The sequence below is a fragment of the Nicotiana attenuata genome, unplaced genomic scaffold, assembly GCF_001879085.1.
Source record: "Nicotiana attenuata strain UT unplaced genomic scaffold, NIATTr2, whole genome shotgun sequence".
Classification (NCBI taxonomy): domain Eukaryota; kingdom Viridiplantae; phylum Streptophyta; class Magnoliopsida; order Solanales; family Solanaceae; genus Nicotiana; species Nicotiana attenuata.
The window spans coordinates 81,930-102,418 of NW_017670483.1; the positions used below are offsets into that span (position 1 = coordinate 81,930).

General features: G+C 38.8%; 1 protein-coding gene across 1 annotated transcript; it reads left to right on the top strand.

The window, feature by feature from the left end:
* The first annotated feature begins 17,016 nt into the window (after positions 1 to 17,016).
* On the top strand, positions 17,017 to 18,549 carry LOC109240075. The gene is made up of 5 exons (XM_019406692.1): positions 17,017 to 17,074; positions 17,274 to 17,515; positions 17,607 to 17,819; positions 18,092 to 18,193; positions 18,478 to 18,549. The coding sequence occupies exons 1-5, from the start codon at positions 17,017 to 17,019 to the stop codon at positions 18,547 to 18,549; spliced, it is 687 nt and encodes a 228-aa protein (XP_019262237.1).
* Positions 18,550 to 20,489: the final 1,940 nt, after the last annotated feature.

A 20,489-nucleotide genomic window follows, 5' to 3' on the forward strand; every position in this document is an offset into this window, starting at 1 on the left:
CACTGCTCACTATGATCGCGTCAAAGCTTCGTTATCTCTAATTTCACTTTTAAACCTGCCATATTGATCTCTCAAATATGTTAGGAGTAACGTTGTTCAAAAATCACCTAAATATGTAATCTTTTTGAAGCAATACATAATAAATAGGCATCGTTAATTGAGATCTCTTCAATTAACTAAAATAAGCACGTAGTTGAGCAAATAAAAAATTTCAAAGACTCAATTATATCAATATGTATCAAGAATCCATCCTACAAAAGGTTCCATTAAAACCCCAGATAACAGAATTAGCTATTCATTATAGTATACAAAACTACAATACTAAAATTCATAATTCATAACCTAAATAGAAATAGGAAGAAGAAAGTGAAAAACTCCTAGAAGAATTATCTGTCTTAATCCTTGCGTGTTCTTGCCTACTTCGGTCAAATCTCCCTTCCTAAAATGAGTTTAAGGACTATTTATATGTGATAGGGTTGCAGGGGGCGAAATAATACAAGCCCACTTCGGAATAGTCTTTTTACGTTAACTCGTTCACTCTTTCGTGCGCACGCGAGAGTGAACCAGTGAATTTCTTCTCCTTTTCTTTTCCTTCAAGGTCTCTCGTGCACTTCCATGCCTTTTTTCCATAATCCGCTATTTTTTTTCAAGTTCCCCGCAGCTAGCTCGTTCACACTTTTTTGTGCACGCGATACTGAACGAGCGAAGTTCTTCTTTTGTCTCTTAGTACGAATCAACTTCTTTTGCTCACCTTTCGTCCAATTTTCTCCAACACATAAGAATGTCATAATGAGCACAATTCACTAAAAAAACTTATGTAACCTCCTGTAACCACACAAGTTATGAGATGAAAGTACACCGAAAAATATATATTTTTAGCTGTTTATCACCCCGATAACAAGGTCCCAGGTCTGTGTTCCCCCCTTCGTTCTTTCATAGGGGAATCAGGGTGGACATTGCCCCCGATTTTACCTGTACACAGATAGTCCCTCATTTTTCGGTGGGGAAAATTTATCGAATCGATGGGAAATAAAAACTGAACCCCGGTTCCTTCCTTCATACGTTACGACCGAGTTGCCGGGTCAACGGAACGTCCCATCATTCGCGTCATTCTGACTTTGGACACGTTGATAAGTGGGGATTTTGACTACTTATTAGCGCCTTTTAGCTTGCATTTTAGTCCAAAAGCGTTTAATTGTATTCCCAAAAACTGATGAAATATGCTTAATTGCAAAAGTATTGGAAAATGAGTCACTAAGATAAAATCCAACTCAAGAAGGAGTGATCTGAACTCAGACAAAAATAGGCACAGAAGCTCAAAGTGCGGACCGCAGATTTCCATCTGCGGCCGCAGATTGTGAAGACATTCATATCAGAGGATTGTGAGAAGTGCGGTCCGCACATGAAATATGCAGCCGTAGAAGCTAAGCAAAAGCAGAAATTCAGAGTGTTTTTATTTCAAGATCAAAGGAAGTGCACACCGCACAATATTGTGCGGCCGCAGAAGATCAGCTATGCGGCCGCAAGTGTATTTGTGCGGTCCGCAGAAGAGCCCTGTGAGGCCGTACCCAGAAATGTGCGGACCACAGAAAATGAGAGATGCGGTCGCAGATCAGAGTTGTGTGGCCGCAAGATCCAAGTCCTGTTAAGCTGAAGCAAAGTGCAGAACGCACATGGAATTGTGCGGCCGCAGAACCTCTGAAAGGGCATTTTTGTCTGAAAATTCTAGCTTTGTATAAATAGAATAGTTTCACTTTTCTTAGGTCAAGTTTTAAATATTCAAAGTGTTGTAGCCGTTTCTCATTGCTCCTTTAGGCAACTTTATCTTATTTTGGTGGTTTAACATTGGATTTCTATATTTTAATCTTTTAGTATGAGTTTTATTATCTCTTCTTCTTTATTTTCTGTTACACCCATTATGATTAGCTAGATTTTTACTGGGGTTGTGACCCAACCCTAGTGTGTAAACCTTGTGGGTGATTAATTTTATGCTTGTTTATGAATGGGTGTTTATTTTTTAGCTAGTTTCATGCTTCAATTGTGGAATTAATGGTTGCAAACATTGATTCATGCCTATTTAACTTAGTCTCTTCTTGAGAAAGAGAAACCTAGTCTAGGTTAACTTAGCTAACAAGGAATTGGATCAATTGAGAGATTGATTAACCCAATTAAAGGGTTCAACCTAGATATAGTAATAACCCGACTTGACCTCTTATCAACCGTTTTGGTAAATACCCATTTAGACTTGAGAAAGCCAAATTGGGCAAAAACCACTCTCTGACCGAGAGGTATTAAGAGGGCAACATAGTGTTGTGAGCTATAATATACCCCAATCAATAAAACAACATAAAAGTCTTTATCCCATTAGGCAAACACCTAGATCATGGTCACAGCCTTAGGCCTTTTTATATCTTTGAAAAAACATTCAAAAACAATCATCTCTAGTTTTATACCTTTAGATTTGCAGTCCTTAGTTAATTTTTAGAAGTAAAGAAAATAACCTGTTTGTGGAAGGTCAATATAGATACTTCACGTACTTACTCCGAATATATACTACTAACTCCCATCTTAGCTCCCTGTGGATTCGATCCCGACTCCTTGTTGGGTTTTACTATTGCAAATGACTGTGTCATGTCTCATTAGAGGCGTGCATTTGGACGTGATCAATTTTTGGCACAGTTTCCGGGGAACTAAAAACGGATTTAGCAATATATATATTTGGTTTTATGTGTGAATTGTCTTCTTTTCCTTCTGTGTTACTGATTTTTGTGAATCAATTGTAGGTACAAAATTGGCCCTTAATAATGATCAACTGGGAAACATTACTTTGGGGGATGTGGACGTGGAAGATGATCAAGTTGAAGAGGTTCCTCTTCAACCTCAAGCAAATAGAAGATGGCAACCGCCTCAAGACAACGTCCCAGTTCCACCCCCACCTCCACCAAGAGCGGCTCCACACCGGGTGTTGCCGAATGAAAGGTATGCAAGTGCCATTGTCCTGCCCCGCATTAGGGCGGCAACTTTCAAATCACGAATGTAATGCTCACATTGCTAGAGCAACAGGGATTCTTCACCGGGGCTCCGAGTCAAAATGCATACAAACACTTGAAGGGGTTTGTGGACAATTGTTAGGGGAGTAAATAGACAAACGTCTCCGAGGATGCTTTAAGATTGAGGCTATTTCCTTTCTCTCTATGGGGGAAAGCCTCGGATTGGTTAGAGAGATTTCCAAACCATTCCATCCATACATGGGATGAATTGGCAGAGAAATTTATTTCTAAGTTCTTTTCTCCCAGGCATATGGCTACTCTTAGAGACGAGATTCTAGCATTCAAACAAGAGCCCAATGAGTCGTTGCATGAAATATGGGAGAGGTACTGAACAATGGTCAAAGAGTGCCCCAATAATGACATGACGGAGGCTATGATTCAACAAACTTTCTATGGGGAGATCAGTACTACCAATCAATGCGTGGTCAACCAACTTGCCGGTGAAAATTTTATGACAACGACGAATGTGGAAGCTTGTGAGATTTTTGATGAGATGGCGGATACCTCATCGGCATGGCAAAGTAGAGCAAATTTTCCTCAAGGTGATCCGAACGTGATTCACCTACATAAAGAATTGCATGATCATGGGCAAGTCATTGCCGAGTTGACCACCACAATGAATCAATTAGCCAAGGCTCAACATTAATAAGTGCAAAGTACTAATAAAGTCAATGCAATGGAGGGAGTTAGTATGATGGTGAACAAGAGAAGGTAAAAAGGTTCACAAGTGCAAAACCGTGTAGAGAATTATGTGCAAGAAGATAGGGGGTTTGATCAAGATGAGTCTTACAATGAATAAGAGGAGGAAGTGCAATATGTGAACAACTTTCAAGGGCAAAGAAACAACTCTCAGGGCCCGAATCAACAACAATGGCGACCTCAAGGTAATCAAGGTAATTGGAATTCTAACAACCAGGGTAATTGGAATGGTGGTAACAATCAAGGGAATTGGAATAGTAACAACAATCAAGGAAATTGTAATGGTGGAAATAACCAAGGCAATTGGAATGGCAACAACCAAGGATATTGGGGAGCAACAACCAAGGGGGATGGAATAATAACCAAGGCAATTGGGGGTCAGGCTTTCAAAGGCTCGCGATGTATTAACAACCGAGCAACCCGCCTCCTTATCCTTCCCATGGTCCAAGTTCTTCCAACAATGAGATGGGACGAATTGAGAATATGTTCAAACAAATGATGGAGAAGAATACCGACTCCGATGCCCAACTAGCCTCACACAATACATCAATTCGCAACTTGGAAGTTCAATTAGGGAAAATCTCTCAAGCTCTAAACACTCGTCCTAAGGGGGCACTACCAAGTGACCCGGTGGTGAACTTAAAGGGCAGGAACAACACGGGACATGCCATGGCCATTATTACAAGGAGTGGAAAAGGTGGTGATGTACCCACCTCAAGTCAAAGAAAACTTGTGGATTGATATTGATGACAATATGGAGGAAGATCAAAAGGAAGTGAACCCGTCTAGGGAGCACATCGTTGACATACCGGAACCGGTAGTACAAAAGGCTAAGGCACCAATTCCTAGGCCTCCTCCTCCATATCCTCAAAGGATTTCCAAGAAAAATAGTGAGAGTAAATTCAAAAAGTTCATTGACATGATGAAGAGTCCATCTATCAATGTGCCATTGGTTGAAGCTTTGGAGAAAATGCCTGGTTATGCAAAGTTTATGAAAGACTTGGTGACAAAGAAGCGGTTGATGAATTGTGAAACTATAAAGATGACTCATCAATTGAGTGCAATTGTGCATTCAATGGCTCCTAAATTGGAAGATCCCGGTGCTTTCACAATCCCTTGTACCATTGGAAGTGCCGAGTTTGCTACAGCTCTTTGTGATCTTGGGGCAAATATCAACTTGATTCCCTATTCGATTTTCAAGAATTTAGGAATTGGGCAACCAAGACCCACATCTATGGATTACAAATGGGCGATCGTACCATGAAGAGACCGTTGGGAGTAATTGATGATGTGTTGGTTCATGTTGATAAATTCATTCTTCCGGCGGATTTTGTCATTCTTGATTGTGAAGTTGACTATGAGGTGCCGATTATTCTTGGGAGACCTTTCCTTGCTACGGGGAAGGCTCTAGTTGATGTTTAAGCCGGAGAACATACCTTCCGGGTTGGTGATGAAAAAGTGGTTTTCCATGTGTGTAAGTCTATGAGGCAACCCAATAGCAATAAGGTGTGCTCTTTCGTGGACTTGGTGACCGATGTGGTCGTGGATGAAACAAGTGTTGTGATGAATGTTGATGATACTTTGGAGGCTGTCTTGCTTAATTGTGATGATGAAAAGATGGATGGTTACGTGTACTATGTGAACTCTTTGCAAGGAATGGGGTCGTACACTTATGAGCCCCGCAAATTGTCCTTGGATCTTGAAAATAGAACAACTCCTCCAACAAAGCCTTCAATTGAGGAGCCTCCCAGATTGGAGTTGAAGTCACTGCCTCAACATCTTTGGTATGAATTTCTTTGCCCTTCTTCTACTTTACTGGTTATTCTTTCCTCTTGTTTGACTAACGTGCAGGTAGATTCTACATTGGCGGTGCTACAAAAGAGGAAGAAGGCTATTGGATGGACATTGGTGGATATTCGAGGTATAAGCCCAACATTTTGCATGCACAAGATTAAGAAAGGGATTGTTTACCCCATTTCCCGATAGTTCGTGGACTTCTTCGGTTCAATGTGTCCCACAGAAAGCAGGCATGACGGTGGTCACCAATGATAAGAATGAGTTGATTCCTACAAGAATGATGACCGGGTGGAGTGTGTATGGACTATCGTAAGCTCAAGAAAGTCACAAGAAAGGATCATTTCCCTCTTCCCTTCCTAGATCAAATGCTTGATAGATTGGTCGTCGTGCTTTCTATTGTTTCCTTGATGGGTATTATGGCTACAATCAAATTCTTATTGCTCCGGAGGACCAAGAGAAAACTACTTTTATATATCCTTATGGTACTTTCGCCTTCTCGAGGATGCCATTTGGGTTGTGCAATGCACCTGCGACTTTTCAAAGATGTATGATGGCGATCTTCACGGACATGGTGGAGGATTACCTTGAAGTCTTCATGAATGACTTCTTGGTGGTCGGGAATTCTTTTTATGATTGTCTAGAAAACTTGGATTAAGTGTTAGTAGATGTGAAGAAACAAACTTGGTGCTCAATTGGGAGAAATGTCATTTCATGGTTGAGGAAGGCATTGTCCTTGGCCACAAGATCTCAAAGAATGGCATTGAAGTCAACAAGGCAAAGATTGAGGTGATTTCTAAACTTTCAACTCCAACTTTAGTGAAAGGCATGCGGAGTTTCTTAGGCTACGTGGGATTTTGCTAGAGTTTCATCAAGGATTTCTCTAAAGTGGTAAACCCGTTGTGCAAGCTTTTGGAGAAAGATGCTAAGTTCCGTTTCAAATGATGATTGCATGAGAGCCTTTGAATTGCTAAAGCTCAAGTTGACTACTACTTCCATCATCACCTCTCCAAATTGGAGTGTTCTTTTTGAGCTCATGTGCGACGCAAGTGATGTAGCGGTAGGGGCTGTTTTGGGGCAACACATCAACAAGATTTTTCATCTGGTCTATTATGCAAGTAAGACCATGAATAGTGCCCAATTCAACTACACAGTTACAGAGAAAGAGCTCCTTGCCATTGTGTTTGCTATTGAGAAGTTCCGCCCCTACTTGATGGGTGCAAAAGTAATTGTCCATACGGATCATGCGGCACTTTGTTATCTTATGAGCAAGGAAGATTCCAAAGCCCGATTGATGAGATGGGTACTTCTGTTGCAAGAGTTTGGTATAGACATCCAAGATCAGAAAGGAAGTGAAAACCAAGTGGCGGACCACTTGTCTCATTTGGAGGAGGAGGGGAGGCCGCATGATGGCCTTGAAATCAATGACTCCTTCCCCGATGAGCAACTCTTGGCTATTTCAACGAAAGAGGTGTCATGGTTCACATACCTAGAAAATTATCTTGTGAGTGGTATCATCCCGGATGAGTTCTCTTCAAACCAAAGGAAGAAGCTCGAACGGGATTGTCAAGACTATTATTGGGATGAACCGTACCTTTTTCGAATTTGTACAGATGGAGTGATTCGAAGATGTGTACCAGAGAAGGAACAAGTTGAAATTCTTGGGGATTTTCATTCTTCTCCATATGGTGGTCACCATGGTGGAGTAAGAACGACTACCAAAGTGTTAAGTTGTGGTTTCTATTAGCCCACTCTTTAAGAGGATGCAAGTGATCTCATCAAGCATTGTGATAAATGTCAAAGGGTCGGTAGAATCTCGCAGAAAAATGAAATGCCCCTCACCACCATATTGGAGATCGATATTTTCGATGTGTGGGGTATTGACTTTATGGGTCCTGTTGTGAGTTCTTGTAGAAACACCTACATCTTGGTTGCGGTTGATTATGTGTCCAAATGGGTTGAGGCCGATACTTTACCCAACAATGAAGCGAGAAGTGTGGTGGCATTTTTTAAGAAGAATATTTTCACAAGATTTGGTACGCCTAGGGCTATCATAAGTGATGGGGGATCGCATTTTTGCAACAAGGACTTTGACACCTTACTCACCAAGTGTCGCGCCCCTTTTTCTCGCGAAATCGAGTTTCGACATGTGACAACTCTTTTAAGGAAAAGGTTTTTTAAAAGAGAGAGTCGCCACCTAACGGATTAAGGTGCGTTAGGGCACCTATTTGCAGATAACTCTGTTTAACTAGTTTGCGTCACCAAAGATCGGGTAAGGGCTCGAAATTACCTCGAAGAGAATGTGTTAGGAACTCTTTGAGGTCCACTACTGTTGGTCCCGACCGAACTCAATTATATGAATTAGTCTATGTGATCAAAGCTAAGAAACAAGGAATTCATTATTAAACACAAATAATCGATTAAAAGACAATGTGGGGGTCCTTAATTTTTTAGCCTAAAGGATCACTCCGTGCAACATAAATAATACTTCATAAATCCTCAAGATGGGGTGTTACACATATTATTCAGAGGGCACAGACTATCATCTCCTGCTACCCGATTACTATCTTTAAGTTGTTACCTAAAGCTCACTAGTTGATTCTAAACCGTACCCTATGCGTGCGCTACCCGTCCCATGCCTATGTCCAGGAGGCTTTGGACCTCTATTTAGGTAGTTCTAGACTTCACTTAGGCTGCTCAAAATGATAAAACTAATCGACAAGCAAAACAAGTTGGACTTCATATAATAGCAATTAAGGGCTCAAGTCAGCCTCCACGTGTTGACAATGAATGCACGCAAACACATTGGGCATTTGACAGTTGCAGATTTTAGGCTAATGCAGACTATTGAATCATATAGGCATGATCTCTAAATGATTCTGGATTTTAATAAGTGCAACAGTTCCAGATGTAACAATTTTATAGACGTGATTTCTGCACATTTTAGGAAATCTGATATCACATATTCATTATTGAGACCAAGGTTATGAGTTATTGATCCTATAGACATGATTGCTAGATGATTCTGGATTTCAGCATTATAAAGACAACGCTGTAATTTGACGTATTAGGTGTGCAGTTGAGTGATTATGTAGTTGCTTGAAGGTCTAAGGTTAGCAGTATTGATATAACACCCTATAGGCAGGATTTCTAGCAATTGACAATTATATTGATTAACATTAACATTTTTTATCCTTATAGGCATGCTTTCTAGGCTAGTGACAGTATGGTAGAATGACAGAAATGGCATCTGATTATGCTCCTATAGGCATGATATCTACGTGAACATTGCAAAGAACAGGTATTTGTGAATAAATGCAATCCTATAGGCATGGTGTCTATGTGAACATGCAAAGAACATGTATTTGTGAATAAATGCAATCCTATAGGCATGGTGTCTATGTGAACACTACAAAAAAATAGTCAAATTGCGGCAGTTAATTAGCGGCGGTCGCTGGTAATTGCCGCAAATTGTATCAAATTGTGGGACTTTATCTCTAACTGACGCAATTAATTATAATTTGGGGAATCTCCTGCACTAAAAGCAAAAGAGCGCCAAGCTTATAATTTTTCCCACTATATTTTTATTTTCCCTCATTTTTTTCTTCGCCAAAACCTAAACCTTTTTTTCGTCTCTCTCACTCTCTCTCTACAGTCTCCAAGCGACTGCCTCTCTCTCTCTCTCTCTCTCTCTCACCAAATTGGACTGTGAATCGATGCCTTCTCACCAAATTACCGGTGTTCTTCAGTCCTAGTGTGGATTTTTGGCTAGAAAATCCACGGTGTTCTTCAGTTTATTTTCAATTTGTCTTTCATCTTCTCCAATTTTGATTTTGTGTAACCAGGTATTTTTGTATTTTGTAAATTACATGTGGGTTTTCACTTTATTTTTGTGTTGTTTTGGGTATTCTCTTTTGGATTTGAGGTTTCTCTATTTATTTGGAGTTTTTTGGTTGATTTGGGGTTTCTATGTTGATTATATGCAATTTATTAGCTTGATTTCTCAATAAACCTAGAATTTTCTGGCATGCAATCTGCTTTATTGCCTCAATAGTACTTTAAGAACACATTACTACTTCGTCGCTTCTTTCATGTTCTGTCGCTGTGTTTTTCAGTAAAATAAATTGATTTGTCGCTGTATTTCTCAGTTTTGGTTAGCTTTTTCTCCATTATTTCTTTAATTACTGCACTAGTATGCCTAATTTTTGCTTAGAGAAGACAACAGAATAAATGTAAGCAGATAGTGACACATTCCTACTTGTTCTGCATATTCAAATTTTCTGTTGCTATACCATGTTGAGTTACCTGATGCCCGTTAGTCTGCATTGGTATTTGATCACCGCTAGCATTTCCAGTTGGAGGATTTATTACAGGCACTTGTTGAGTGTCAGATTGCTGTGATTTTTGAGCTCTTCCAGCATTCTTTGTGATTTCAAATCATTTTTCCCGACTTCAGTTTGGATCTTCTCTTGTTCCTCATCCCATTGCTTCCTTCTACATGAGCTTTGAGAATGTCCTTGCATAAGATAATATTGACAGTAAGCTGGAGCATCTTCATATTCAATATCTAACCAATAGCCATCTTCCTCATTGCTTCCTAATCTTTCAAAGGAATTCAACTTTGAGCTTAGCAACATTCCCCCTAGACTTTGAAAAGGTAGCAAGATCAGGAGCCATAGTTGTACCCACAGATTCCACCATTTTAGAGATTATATCCCATCTAAATAAGTGCCAAGGGAGTTGATGGATAAGAATCCAAACTGGGGCTAAGGATGTTTCAATCCCTGGGACAAAATCAGGTGTCCAAGTGACAATTTGCATAGAGTATGGTCCCAGATGAAGAAAATTTCTAACTAAACATGATTATAATCAATTTCATTTGTAAAATCCATATAAACATGATTATAATCAGTTTCAGTTTATTGCAAGCCATCCCTCTGTTATGTTTGAAATCAAGTCATATACGACAATGATATTCTGTCATTAGCTGTGTCTGTAGTTCAAAGCCTTGCAATAAACTGAAGTTGGATATTTTAAGTGTTTAAAGTCAGTCATCTTTGGCTCAAATAGCACTTAATAATTCACTATTTGATAGAGACCACCGAGGAAGTAACCAGCAAAGCAGTTAGCAGAGACATAAGTGTAAGGAATGTCTCTTATCTATGGCCAATAATAAAGCTCCAGCCTTGAAAAACCAAATCTGCCAAAATTATTTTCTAACTTAGAATCAGCAGTAAAGCAAAAAGGATAGAGGAACCAAAGAATCTCAAAACAACAATAAAAAGAGGAACTTTTCAAATAATATTTAGTTCCAGAATCAAATATATGAAGATATTAACATATTCCACCAAGATGGATTTTGCAATCTTGGTATACATATCTGTTTCCAAAGTCAAAAACTAGAAGAAATAACCTTGTTTGCTATTGCACTTGCATACACCGTTGGACCTTCACAAATCTGCATACATTGTACTAATTTTGTTGTCTTATAAAGTGTTAAATATGTCTCTAATCTTATAGATTTGAAAATCTTGTAGGTGATATTATTTCACACTAATCTATTTTTTCAATGGATAAGTCTTGGATTAGAATGTCGAGGCACACACCAGAATATTTACTTGGTTTGAATCAATTTATAGAGTTTGCATTTTAAAAAGGAGCTATAAGAGATAGAATAAAATGTCCATGTCCTAAATGTGGCTTTAGAAAGTGGCAGACTAAAGATATAGTATTTGACCATTTGGTCTGCAAACCATTTCCTCAAAATTATGTCACTTGGGTTATGCATGGGGAAATGGATGTGGTGCACAGTTCTAACAACACAGAGGTTACCCATGATACAGTACCTCCTGAAAATCCTATAGAATTATTGATTAATGAAGCATTTGGGGGCTTAAGACATGAGAGCGTTGATGTGGGTCCATCATAAGTAGTGGGAGAAGAAGAAATGTTAAATGGAATGCCAGCTTCATACAACAAAGACTTTTTTGACTTGCTTAGAGATGAAAATCAAGAACTGTACGAAGGGTCCAAGTACTCAAAGTTAGAGTTTTTGCTAAAGTTATATCACATAAAGTGCTTGTCTGGGATGACTGACAAGGGGATGACTATGATACTAGATCTACTTAGGGATGCATTTAAATTTGCAAAAATCCCTAATTCTTTTTATGAGGCCAAGAATACCATAAATAAGTTGTGTCTTGATTATGTTAAGATCGATGCTTGTCCGAATGACTGCATGTTGTACTGGGAAGATGNTGGAGGACCTGTCCGAGATTAGTGGGTGTTTGATAACTATGGATTTTAGCCTATCTTATGCTCTCTTTTGCTTAGGTTTTGGATCAAAAATGTGTAAAAGTATTCCCGAAAACTAACTAAAGGTGCTTAATTGAAGGTTTTTGTCAAAATGAGGCAAAGAAGCCAAAATGAACTCATAAAGGAGTCAAACTTGCACAAGCCCAAAGAATGGAACTGGAGTGCTGTCAGCACTATTATTACGCGGACGCGTATGATACTCCGCTGAGGCGAGTGAAATTATGCTGCAGTGAAAGTGATGTTCAGAGAAACTGCAGCCAAGTGCTAACACTGTCGCTGATAGCGTCTAAATTACGGGGCCGCAAAAGTACCAGGCGCGGACGCGGAGCAAATTCCGCTAAGGGCGAGATAGAGAATTAGAGACCTTGCAATATGAGCTCAAATGAGGAACGCGGTCCGCGAACATTTCACGCGGCCATGATAGAAGCCAACGCTGACGCGGTACACTTTACGCTGTCCGTGAAACCCAGCCCAATCCCAGCCCAAAATTCAAGAAACACGGTCGGCGCTTATTTTTGCGCGACCGCGAAAGTCCATGCACTGAGGCGCCCAATATTTCGCTGACAGCGGAACCTCAGTAGGGGTATTTTTGTCCAGTAATTTCAGTTGTGTATAAATAGATCTTTTTCACATTTTTAGGTTATCATTTTTGTCTGAGGAGCTCGTGAACAATCGTATTTTACCACTTAGAGTAATTTTAGAGCAGCTTTAGCTATTATTCTTGTAATCAACTTTTATGACTTATATTTTATCTCCATCTTTGATTTCTACCTTGATTATGAGTAGCTAAACCCATTCGCTAGGGTTGTGACCCAACCCTAGTGTGGGTACTTAAACGGTCTTTAATTTTAGGGCTTTATTGTTTATGGGTTAGTGATATTTAGCTTGATTTATGCTTTAATTGTAGAATTGGTGGTTGCAAACACTGATTCATGCCTTTATGACTTAGACTCTTCTTGAGAAAGAGGGACTAAGTCTAGGAAATTCAGGCTAACAAGGAATTGGGTGCATTCAAGGGATTGATAGCCCCAATTAAAGGGTTAAACCTAGAGATAGTAATACCCGACTTGAGCCAATGTTGCTTGCATTGTTTGAACACCTAGTTGGGCTTGAGAAAGCTGATTAGGGCAAAGTCACTCAAACTACCGAGAGGTATAGAGTGAGTAATTATGTGTAGAGGTTATATCATGACCCCAAATATAACAAGCTTGTCCTAAATTCTAAACCCCGTTAGATACTCGCCTAGGTGTAAGTCACTTCCCTAGTGCTTTTTATCAACTGAGAAAACTCCTACAAAAACATTGTATTTAGATTATTTCAGCAATCAGTAGCATTAAAAGTAGAACAGAAACAAAACCAAGCATGGTTAGAAGTGCAATTAAAAGCAACACGTGTAGCTAGATTGGATAGAAACTCAACTCCCAACCAATATTAGCTCCTTGTGGATATCGATCCCGACCTTTCGGGTAAAATCTACATCGACCACTCCTTGCCATTATATAGTGGTGTAGGGTTGGAGCCGATCACTTTTTGGCGCCGTTCTCGGGGAGCTAAACGTTTTTGGCTATCTATCTGACTAAGTTGTGTGTCTTGTTTTTCTTTCCTTCTATTAGACAAACTTGTGTGAGTTAATTGATTCAGGTACAACATGGCAAATAATGATCCTATTGGAAATGTTATCCCGAGGGAGGAGGTAGATGATAATGTTGATGATGAGATGCCTCTAGTACCTCAAGCTCAAAGAAGAGGCCGCCAGGCCAGTGACAACATTCCAAACCCTCCCCCAGTTCCTCCGCGAGTAGCTCGGGTGCTTCCAAATGAAGGTTACGCAAGTGCAATTGTACCACCCCGGATCCGGGCGGGCAATTTCCAGATTACAAATGTTATGTTGACTTTATAGGAGCAAAGAGGGTACTTCACAGGCGCTCCCCATCAGAATGCATATAAACATCTAAAGGGTTTTGTGTATACCTGCTGTGGAAGCAAACAGAAAAATGTGTCGGAGGATGCATTGAGACTGAGCTTGTCCCTTTTCACTTAGAGGGAAAGCTTTGGACTGGCTCGAAAGACTTCCCAACCATTCCATCACCATGTGGGATGAGTTCGCCGACAAGTTTATAGCCAAGTTTTTCTCGCTGGGGCATATGGCGACATTGAGAGATGAGATCCTAGCCTTCAAACAGGAACCGAATGAACCACTTCATGAGATCTGGGAAAGGTATCGGACGATGGTGAAAGAATGTCCGAACAATGACATGACCAAAGCAATGATCCAGCAAACATTCTACTGTGGCATCAACACTACCAATCAGTGTGTAACCAGCTAGCAAGGGGAAACTTTATGAACACACCTTATGTTGAGGCGTGTGATATACTTGATGAGATGGCAGATACTTCCTCAGCGTGGTAAAGTCAAGGTAATGTGCCACAAGGTGATCCCAATGTCATTCACCTGCACAAAGAGCTCCATGACCACGGCCAAGCCATAGCAGAGTTGACTACAACAATGAACCAGTTGGCTAAAGCTCAATTGCAGCAAGTTCAAGCGCCAAAACAAGTGAACGCCATGGAAGGGGTAAATATGATGGTCAACAAGAGGCGACAAAGAGGTCAACAGTGTCAAGGAAATCCGGATCAATATGAGCAGGGTAGTAGTGGTTTCCACTAAAGGTGTTTAACGGGTGGGCCGGGCCGGGTCGGGCCTATATTTTTTGGACCCGTACGGGTTACGGTCCGGGCCGGTACGGGTTGTGTCTTAACGGGTTTAACGGGTTCGGGTTCATCCGGGTAAAAATTGAACCATAAGGGTTACGGGTTGAGGGGGCCGTGCCGGGTTTAGTATAATTTTAATTTATTTTTTTTGGATTTTGTATAAATATTGTAAGTTATAGTATTAATACAAAGTACTAACATAAAGAATACAAGGAAGATGGGGAAAAATTGCACTTATAAATTGCAAGTGCTATATTTATTTCAAAATTACAAAATTAAAGTTTGCATTTAAAAAGTAAACTAACAAATAAATAGTAAACTAAATTTTCATGCATAATAAATTAATAATACTTCAAATTAATCTAACAAACTAAATCATTAAGCATAAATACGTCTAATAATTTAAAATAATACAAATTGTCTTAAAATCTTAAAATAACACATATATAGCATATTTTAAAAATAATACGTTACCATCATATTCTATGATTTGAGCATTTATAGTTTTATACCCTAAATATATACACTATATGTTAAATTCCAACAATTTTAAATTATGTTAATTAGTATACAATAATTGGTATATTCATGGTATATTTATAGTATATTCATGGTATATTTATAGTATATTCATAGTATATTTATAGTATACTCACGGTATATTCATGTTATATTCACGTTCCGGGCCGGTCCGTGCTGGGCCGATTAACCGGTTTAACGGCACTGTTCATCTAACGGGTTTTACCGGGCTGGGTAACGCGTTTCAAAAATTTAAACCGTCCAAATCCACCCCAACCCCCTATCCCGCCCAGCCCAGCCCCCCTTACCGGTCCGGGCCGGTTCCGGAGCTGACCCGGCCTGTTTAACACCTTTAATTCAAATTTCGGATTTTGTCTAGAGAACAAGGATTGCGAACTCAAAATAGTGGAGTTTTTCTTATTTCCAACACTTCTTGCTTTGCATCTAATGCTGATAGAAATGTGAGGCAAGCAGACTTGCTATATTACGGGAAGCTGGAGGATATTATTGAACTTAATTATTATGGTTGGTTCAAGGTTGTGCTCTTCAAATGCTTGTGGGCTGACACTACTCGGGATAGGGGGTTCAAAAGAGATGTTTGGAATTTTAATTGTGTCAATTTTTCTAAATTGATTCACACCGGTGATCGCGAGGATCATGATCCTTACATTGAAGCATCTCAAGCATTTACTATGTTGATGATGAAAATGATGAAGGATGGAGTGTGGCTGTACATCTAAAGCCAAGAGATTTATTTGACATGGGAGAGGTTGATCTGGGAGAGGTTGATGAAGAAGAAGTATATGAGAACGAGCCATACCAGCAACAAGAATTTGAACAATTTTTTGATGTTGATTATGAAAATATCCAAATTGCAATAGAGGAGCATATGTCTGGATAGATATAGGCGATGCCTTTTTATTTTAGTTGTATGTTTTTGATAAATGAAATCAATAGCAGTGCCTTAAGACTTTATTCTTGTTTGCTCAATGAAGTTTTGTTTCATATATGATAGTTCAATGTTATATTATATGTATAACAGAATTTTGTTTATGTTTGTAGTTTCTTTTCTGTTATGCAATCTTAAATGACATATTTGCTATTATAACTTGTATGAATATCTTTAATATATGCAAGTAAGTGAGTCTTGATATATCATTAGGCATTTCTGTTATTGTAAGTTGGTTTGACATGAATCTATATCATATTAAGATTTTTGTTTGTATCACTTAATCTGAATGGAAGTTTCGATTAGTTTATATCAACATTTATTTAATTTGCTTATCTTTTGTGAATTACAGATATGCCGAAGACCAAGCGTTGGCAGAACTTGCAAAAGTCAATTCAGGGGAATGCACAACCAGCCCCGTCAGTTCAAGCAACAACAAAGTCGGCTTCGTCTGTTCCATCACAGTTCAGTTCGTCAATTCAGGCAACAACAAAGCTAGCTTCATCGGTTCAGGCCACATCACAGTTCGGTTCATCAGTTCAGGACACATCACAATTGGCTCCGTTGGTTCAGTCCGCATCACAGCCGACTTCGTCCTTTCAGTCCGCATCACAGCCGACTTCGTCCTTTCAGTCTGCATCATAGACGACTTCGTCCTTTCAGGCCGTACCGCAGCCGACTTTATCAGTTCAGGCCGTATCGCAGCCGACTTCATCAGTTTAGGTCGCATCGCACCCTGCACCATCCAGAAAGTGTATTCAACGTGAGTCGATGCAACATTGGACTGTAGATGCTATAGGTACACTTTCTTCTTCTCCTCTTCTTCTTCTTCTTCTTCTCTTCTTCTTCTCTTCTTCTTCTCCTTCTCTGCTAAAAGTCCCCAAAATGCTGCTATTTTTTTTTAAAATCTGACAATATAGGATAAGATAAGAAATCTATTCCTGTTTCCAATTATGGTATCAATCAGCTTTTTGTTGAATGGATAAGCAGAAAGCAAAAACAGCTAAAGATACTCCACACCTGTTATTAAGAAAAGGTGACTTCTTGCCGTTACCACACTGTTAAATGGATTGATGAATTTTAAGATCAGTGGCCTTAAGTAAGAATCAGAGTTGCTGTTTGTAAATGGGGTTTCTCTCTTTGAACTTTTCACAACACTAGTACTACTGTAAAGTAGCATATATATGTAATTATTTTTTTCTGTTTGTCTAAACTTGGCTTTTTTTTAATTAAAGATTCGGAAGAAAATAGGAAGAGGCTCAAAGTGAAAGTTAGGGATGTTCTAAATTTATCTGGTGAAGAACGTATCGTGCTTGAATTCGATTACCTGGACGAACCATTTGGAGAAGCACAAGGCCTTCTTGCTGGCTTTTGTGGAATTTTAGCAACTGACTGCTCCTTATTTCCAATTCACTTTGAGAAATGGCCATATTTACCTATATCATACTTTGACCATGTATTTGATCGAATTGTAAAGGTATAAGCTCTAATTCTTTCCGCTACACGTCTATTTTATTGTTGGACTTTTGCATGTAGCAGATAAGCTAACCAATGTTTTATTCTTGAAGAAACGGTTTTGTTTTAAGACAGTCGAGTCAGTTGCACGGCGTTATGTTTATAATTCTATTTGGAAAAAGTGGAGCGCGAATAGGCTAAACTTGTGGAGAGCATTCTATGATCCACTCAAAAGTAAAGCTCAGATTATGGAAAATATTCCGACTGGGATTCCACGGGATCAGTGGACTACATTTGTTGATTACCGTTTTAAAGAAGCAACTATGGTATTTATTTAATTACTTCAACTTGTATGTTTGATTATATTTAGTTATTTATGTGATTGACTTTCAAGTATTTTTTTTGTAAGGAAATGTGCAGAAGGAATACTAAAATTCGAAAGAAACAAAAATTTACACATACAGGTGGCTCCAAGCCTAACTCCAGAAGAAGGGCTGAAATGGTGAAAGATGTTAATTCATGTCATTTTACTTTAATTATTAAACTAACTTATGTAACTATTCCAGTTAAGTTATTTTATTGGTTATTTTATTTATAGATGGCTGAGACTAGACGAAGGCCTGGACGCGCACAACTTTATCTTGATACTCATAAGAAACAAGATGGAACATATGTGAATGAGGCGGCAAAGGAGATATGTGTAAGTTTCTTCTTATTTTTGTGATTGTTGAAGGTTATTTAATCTTTATGGGTCTGAAATCTAATTTATGTATATAGCAACATCAACATCACAAGGAACAAAAAGTTCTTCAGCTTTCTTGAAAAGTCCTCTTCTTCTCTTTGAGAAAGTTACTTGTCTTGTTGTTGCTTTATCAATTTTCTTAAGAAGTCTATTTATGTAGGGTTTTACTTAAGAACTCAAGTATGGCCAGAAAGTTGGTAAGTTTAACAAATATATTTTAACCAGATTTTTGATATTGGCAGTTGGGATCTGCTCATTTGCTGTTAAGGACCACTACATGTAATATTCAAAGCGAGAGAGAACATATTGCTTAATACGAGGCAAAACGTATAATGCCTGTGAGCTTAAGTGTTCACATTCTTGCCGCTGTGAGCTTTCTACTGTATGAGTTCCCATTGTCTTATAATGCCTGATCTTAGCTCCCCAATCCAATTTATAAGTGAATTTGGGTTACCTTGTTAAGTAGTAGCACCAGTTGCCTCTATCAAAAAAATGAAATGTGCATGCGTGGAGGTTAGATAAAAGGTAGATAAGGTTTATTAACTGGTAAGAATTTGTTGAATCATTCCATTGATTTCTGCCCGGAATCGCTTACATAATGATCCTGCTTCATGCTCCGTGTTAAATCCTTAACCAAGTGAAAAGGAATTGGCCCTGATTTCTTGGGTTCCCTGTAATACTTGCCAAGTACTGGCTTTGCTGCTTTGGTCTGCAACATATTTTAGAATCATCAGCAGCAGGTTTTAGTATGAGAATACTAGATAGTACAGTACAGTATTAATTTTAGAACAACATACCGCTTCTCTCAAGTCATAATGTGGTATCTGAGGAAATAGATGGTGGATAACATGTGTTCCAATGTCATGATGTATGCTGTTAAACAATCCGTAGTCTCTATCAACTGTGGTTAGTACTGTATGGACTGTGAAGTACCATATTTATGGTTTATAGAAATTCATGTGTCCGTATTTGAAATTTTCACTAGATTTGGCTCTATCTTAGTTATAAGGGCAAAAGGCCAGCAACTGTCCGGAGTTAGATCTAATGAGAGGGATAATGAGAGGGAGTAGACAACAGTTGAGGGACGGAACTGAAGAGTACAAGTTGAGCACATAGAGCAAATAATCAGACAGGCTTTAGGTTTTGAAATCAGACTCAGCAAAGATTCAGAAGAACAACATCTAGTGCATAAACAATCACACATTAATAAAACAAGTTTGCGGGTTTGGTATACACATACTCATGATAAAAAAAAGATTCAGATTATGTTAAGTGTGGATACTAGTGAGAATCATATTGACTGGCAGCAGAACTCAAGCAGGATGAAAGCAGGTCACTGCAAGAATTATGAAAGTAAGGCATGCTTAAGTGACAGGATTGCTACCAAAATCAAACACATAAAAAGAGGCTAAAATGCAAAGGTTCTAACCATCAGTAACACATAGGCTAGGCAAACTTAGAGAAAACTTAATTAACTTAGGTCCAGGCATGTTTTAAACTACAAACATAATGGATTTAGATTAGAAAGGCCTATCATTGAGTAATACAGTCAGAATTGCATACGAGAACATCCCAAAAAACGCATTAAGCTATGAACTTCAGAAGTGAAAGCACATGCGAGGTACAGATACATAGGGATGGAATTGCAAAGGGTTCAATAACTCACCAGTTAAGCAAAAACAAGAAAGAGCAAAGTCCACAGTAGCAAAACCCAGAATTTCTGGCCTTGTCCTTCAGCTGGCCAGGAATCAGAATATAGAACAAGAATATGAGACAACAAGAGTAGTAACTTCAGTTTTTAGTGAATGTTAATAATTCAGGTCTTGTCTTGAAGGGGAATAGGGAGGGGCTTATATAGTGACAGAGATCGAGCAAGTAAATAAGGAAAAGTGTAAATCAAAAACAAATAAGGAAGCAATCAGCATGCAGAATCAAAATAAAATCAGAAAAAATAAGTAAACCCTAATTTTAGGGAATCAAAAATGTTAATAGAATATTCGCACACAAAGATGAATAGAGACACAAATAGTACCAAAATCAGTGAATCGAACTAATTGGGAAACAAGATCTAAAAACCCTAACTTTTAAAGCAAGTGAAAAATCGGTAAAAAGGAAAATCAAACTCACACATAATAGGACAAATATAGACAAGATGACACTTAAAATCAAAGGCTTGAACCAATTTTGGTTCGATTTGAAGAAGATCTGTAAACCCTAGTTCAGGGTAAGTAAGAATCAACAGAAGAGATTCATA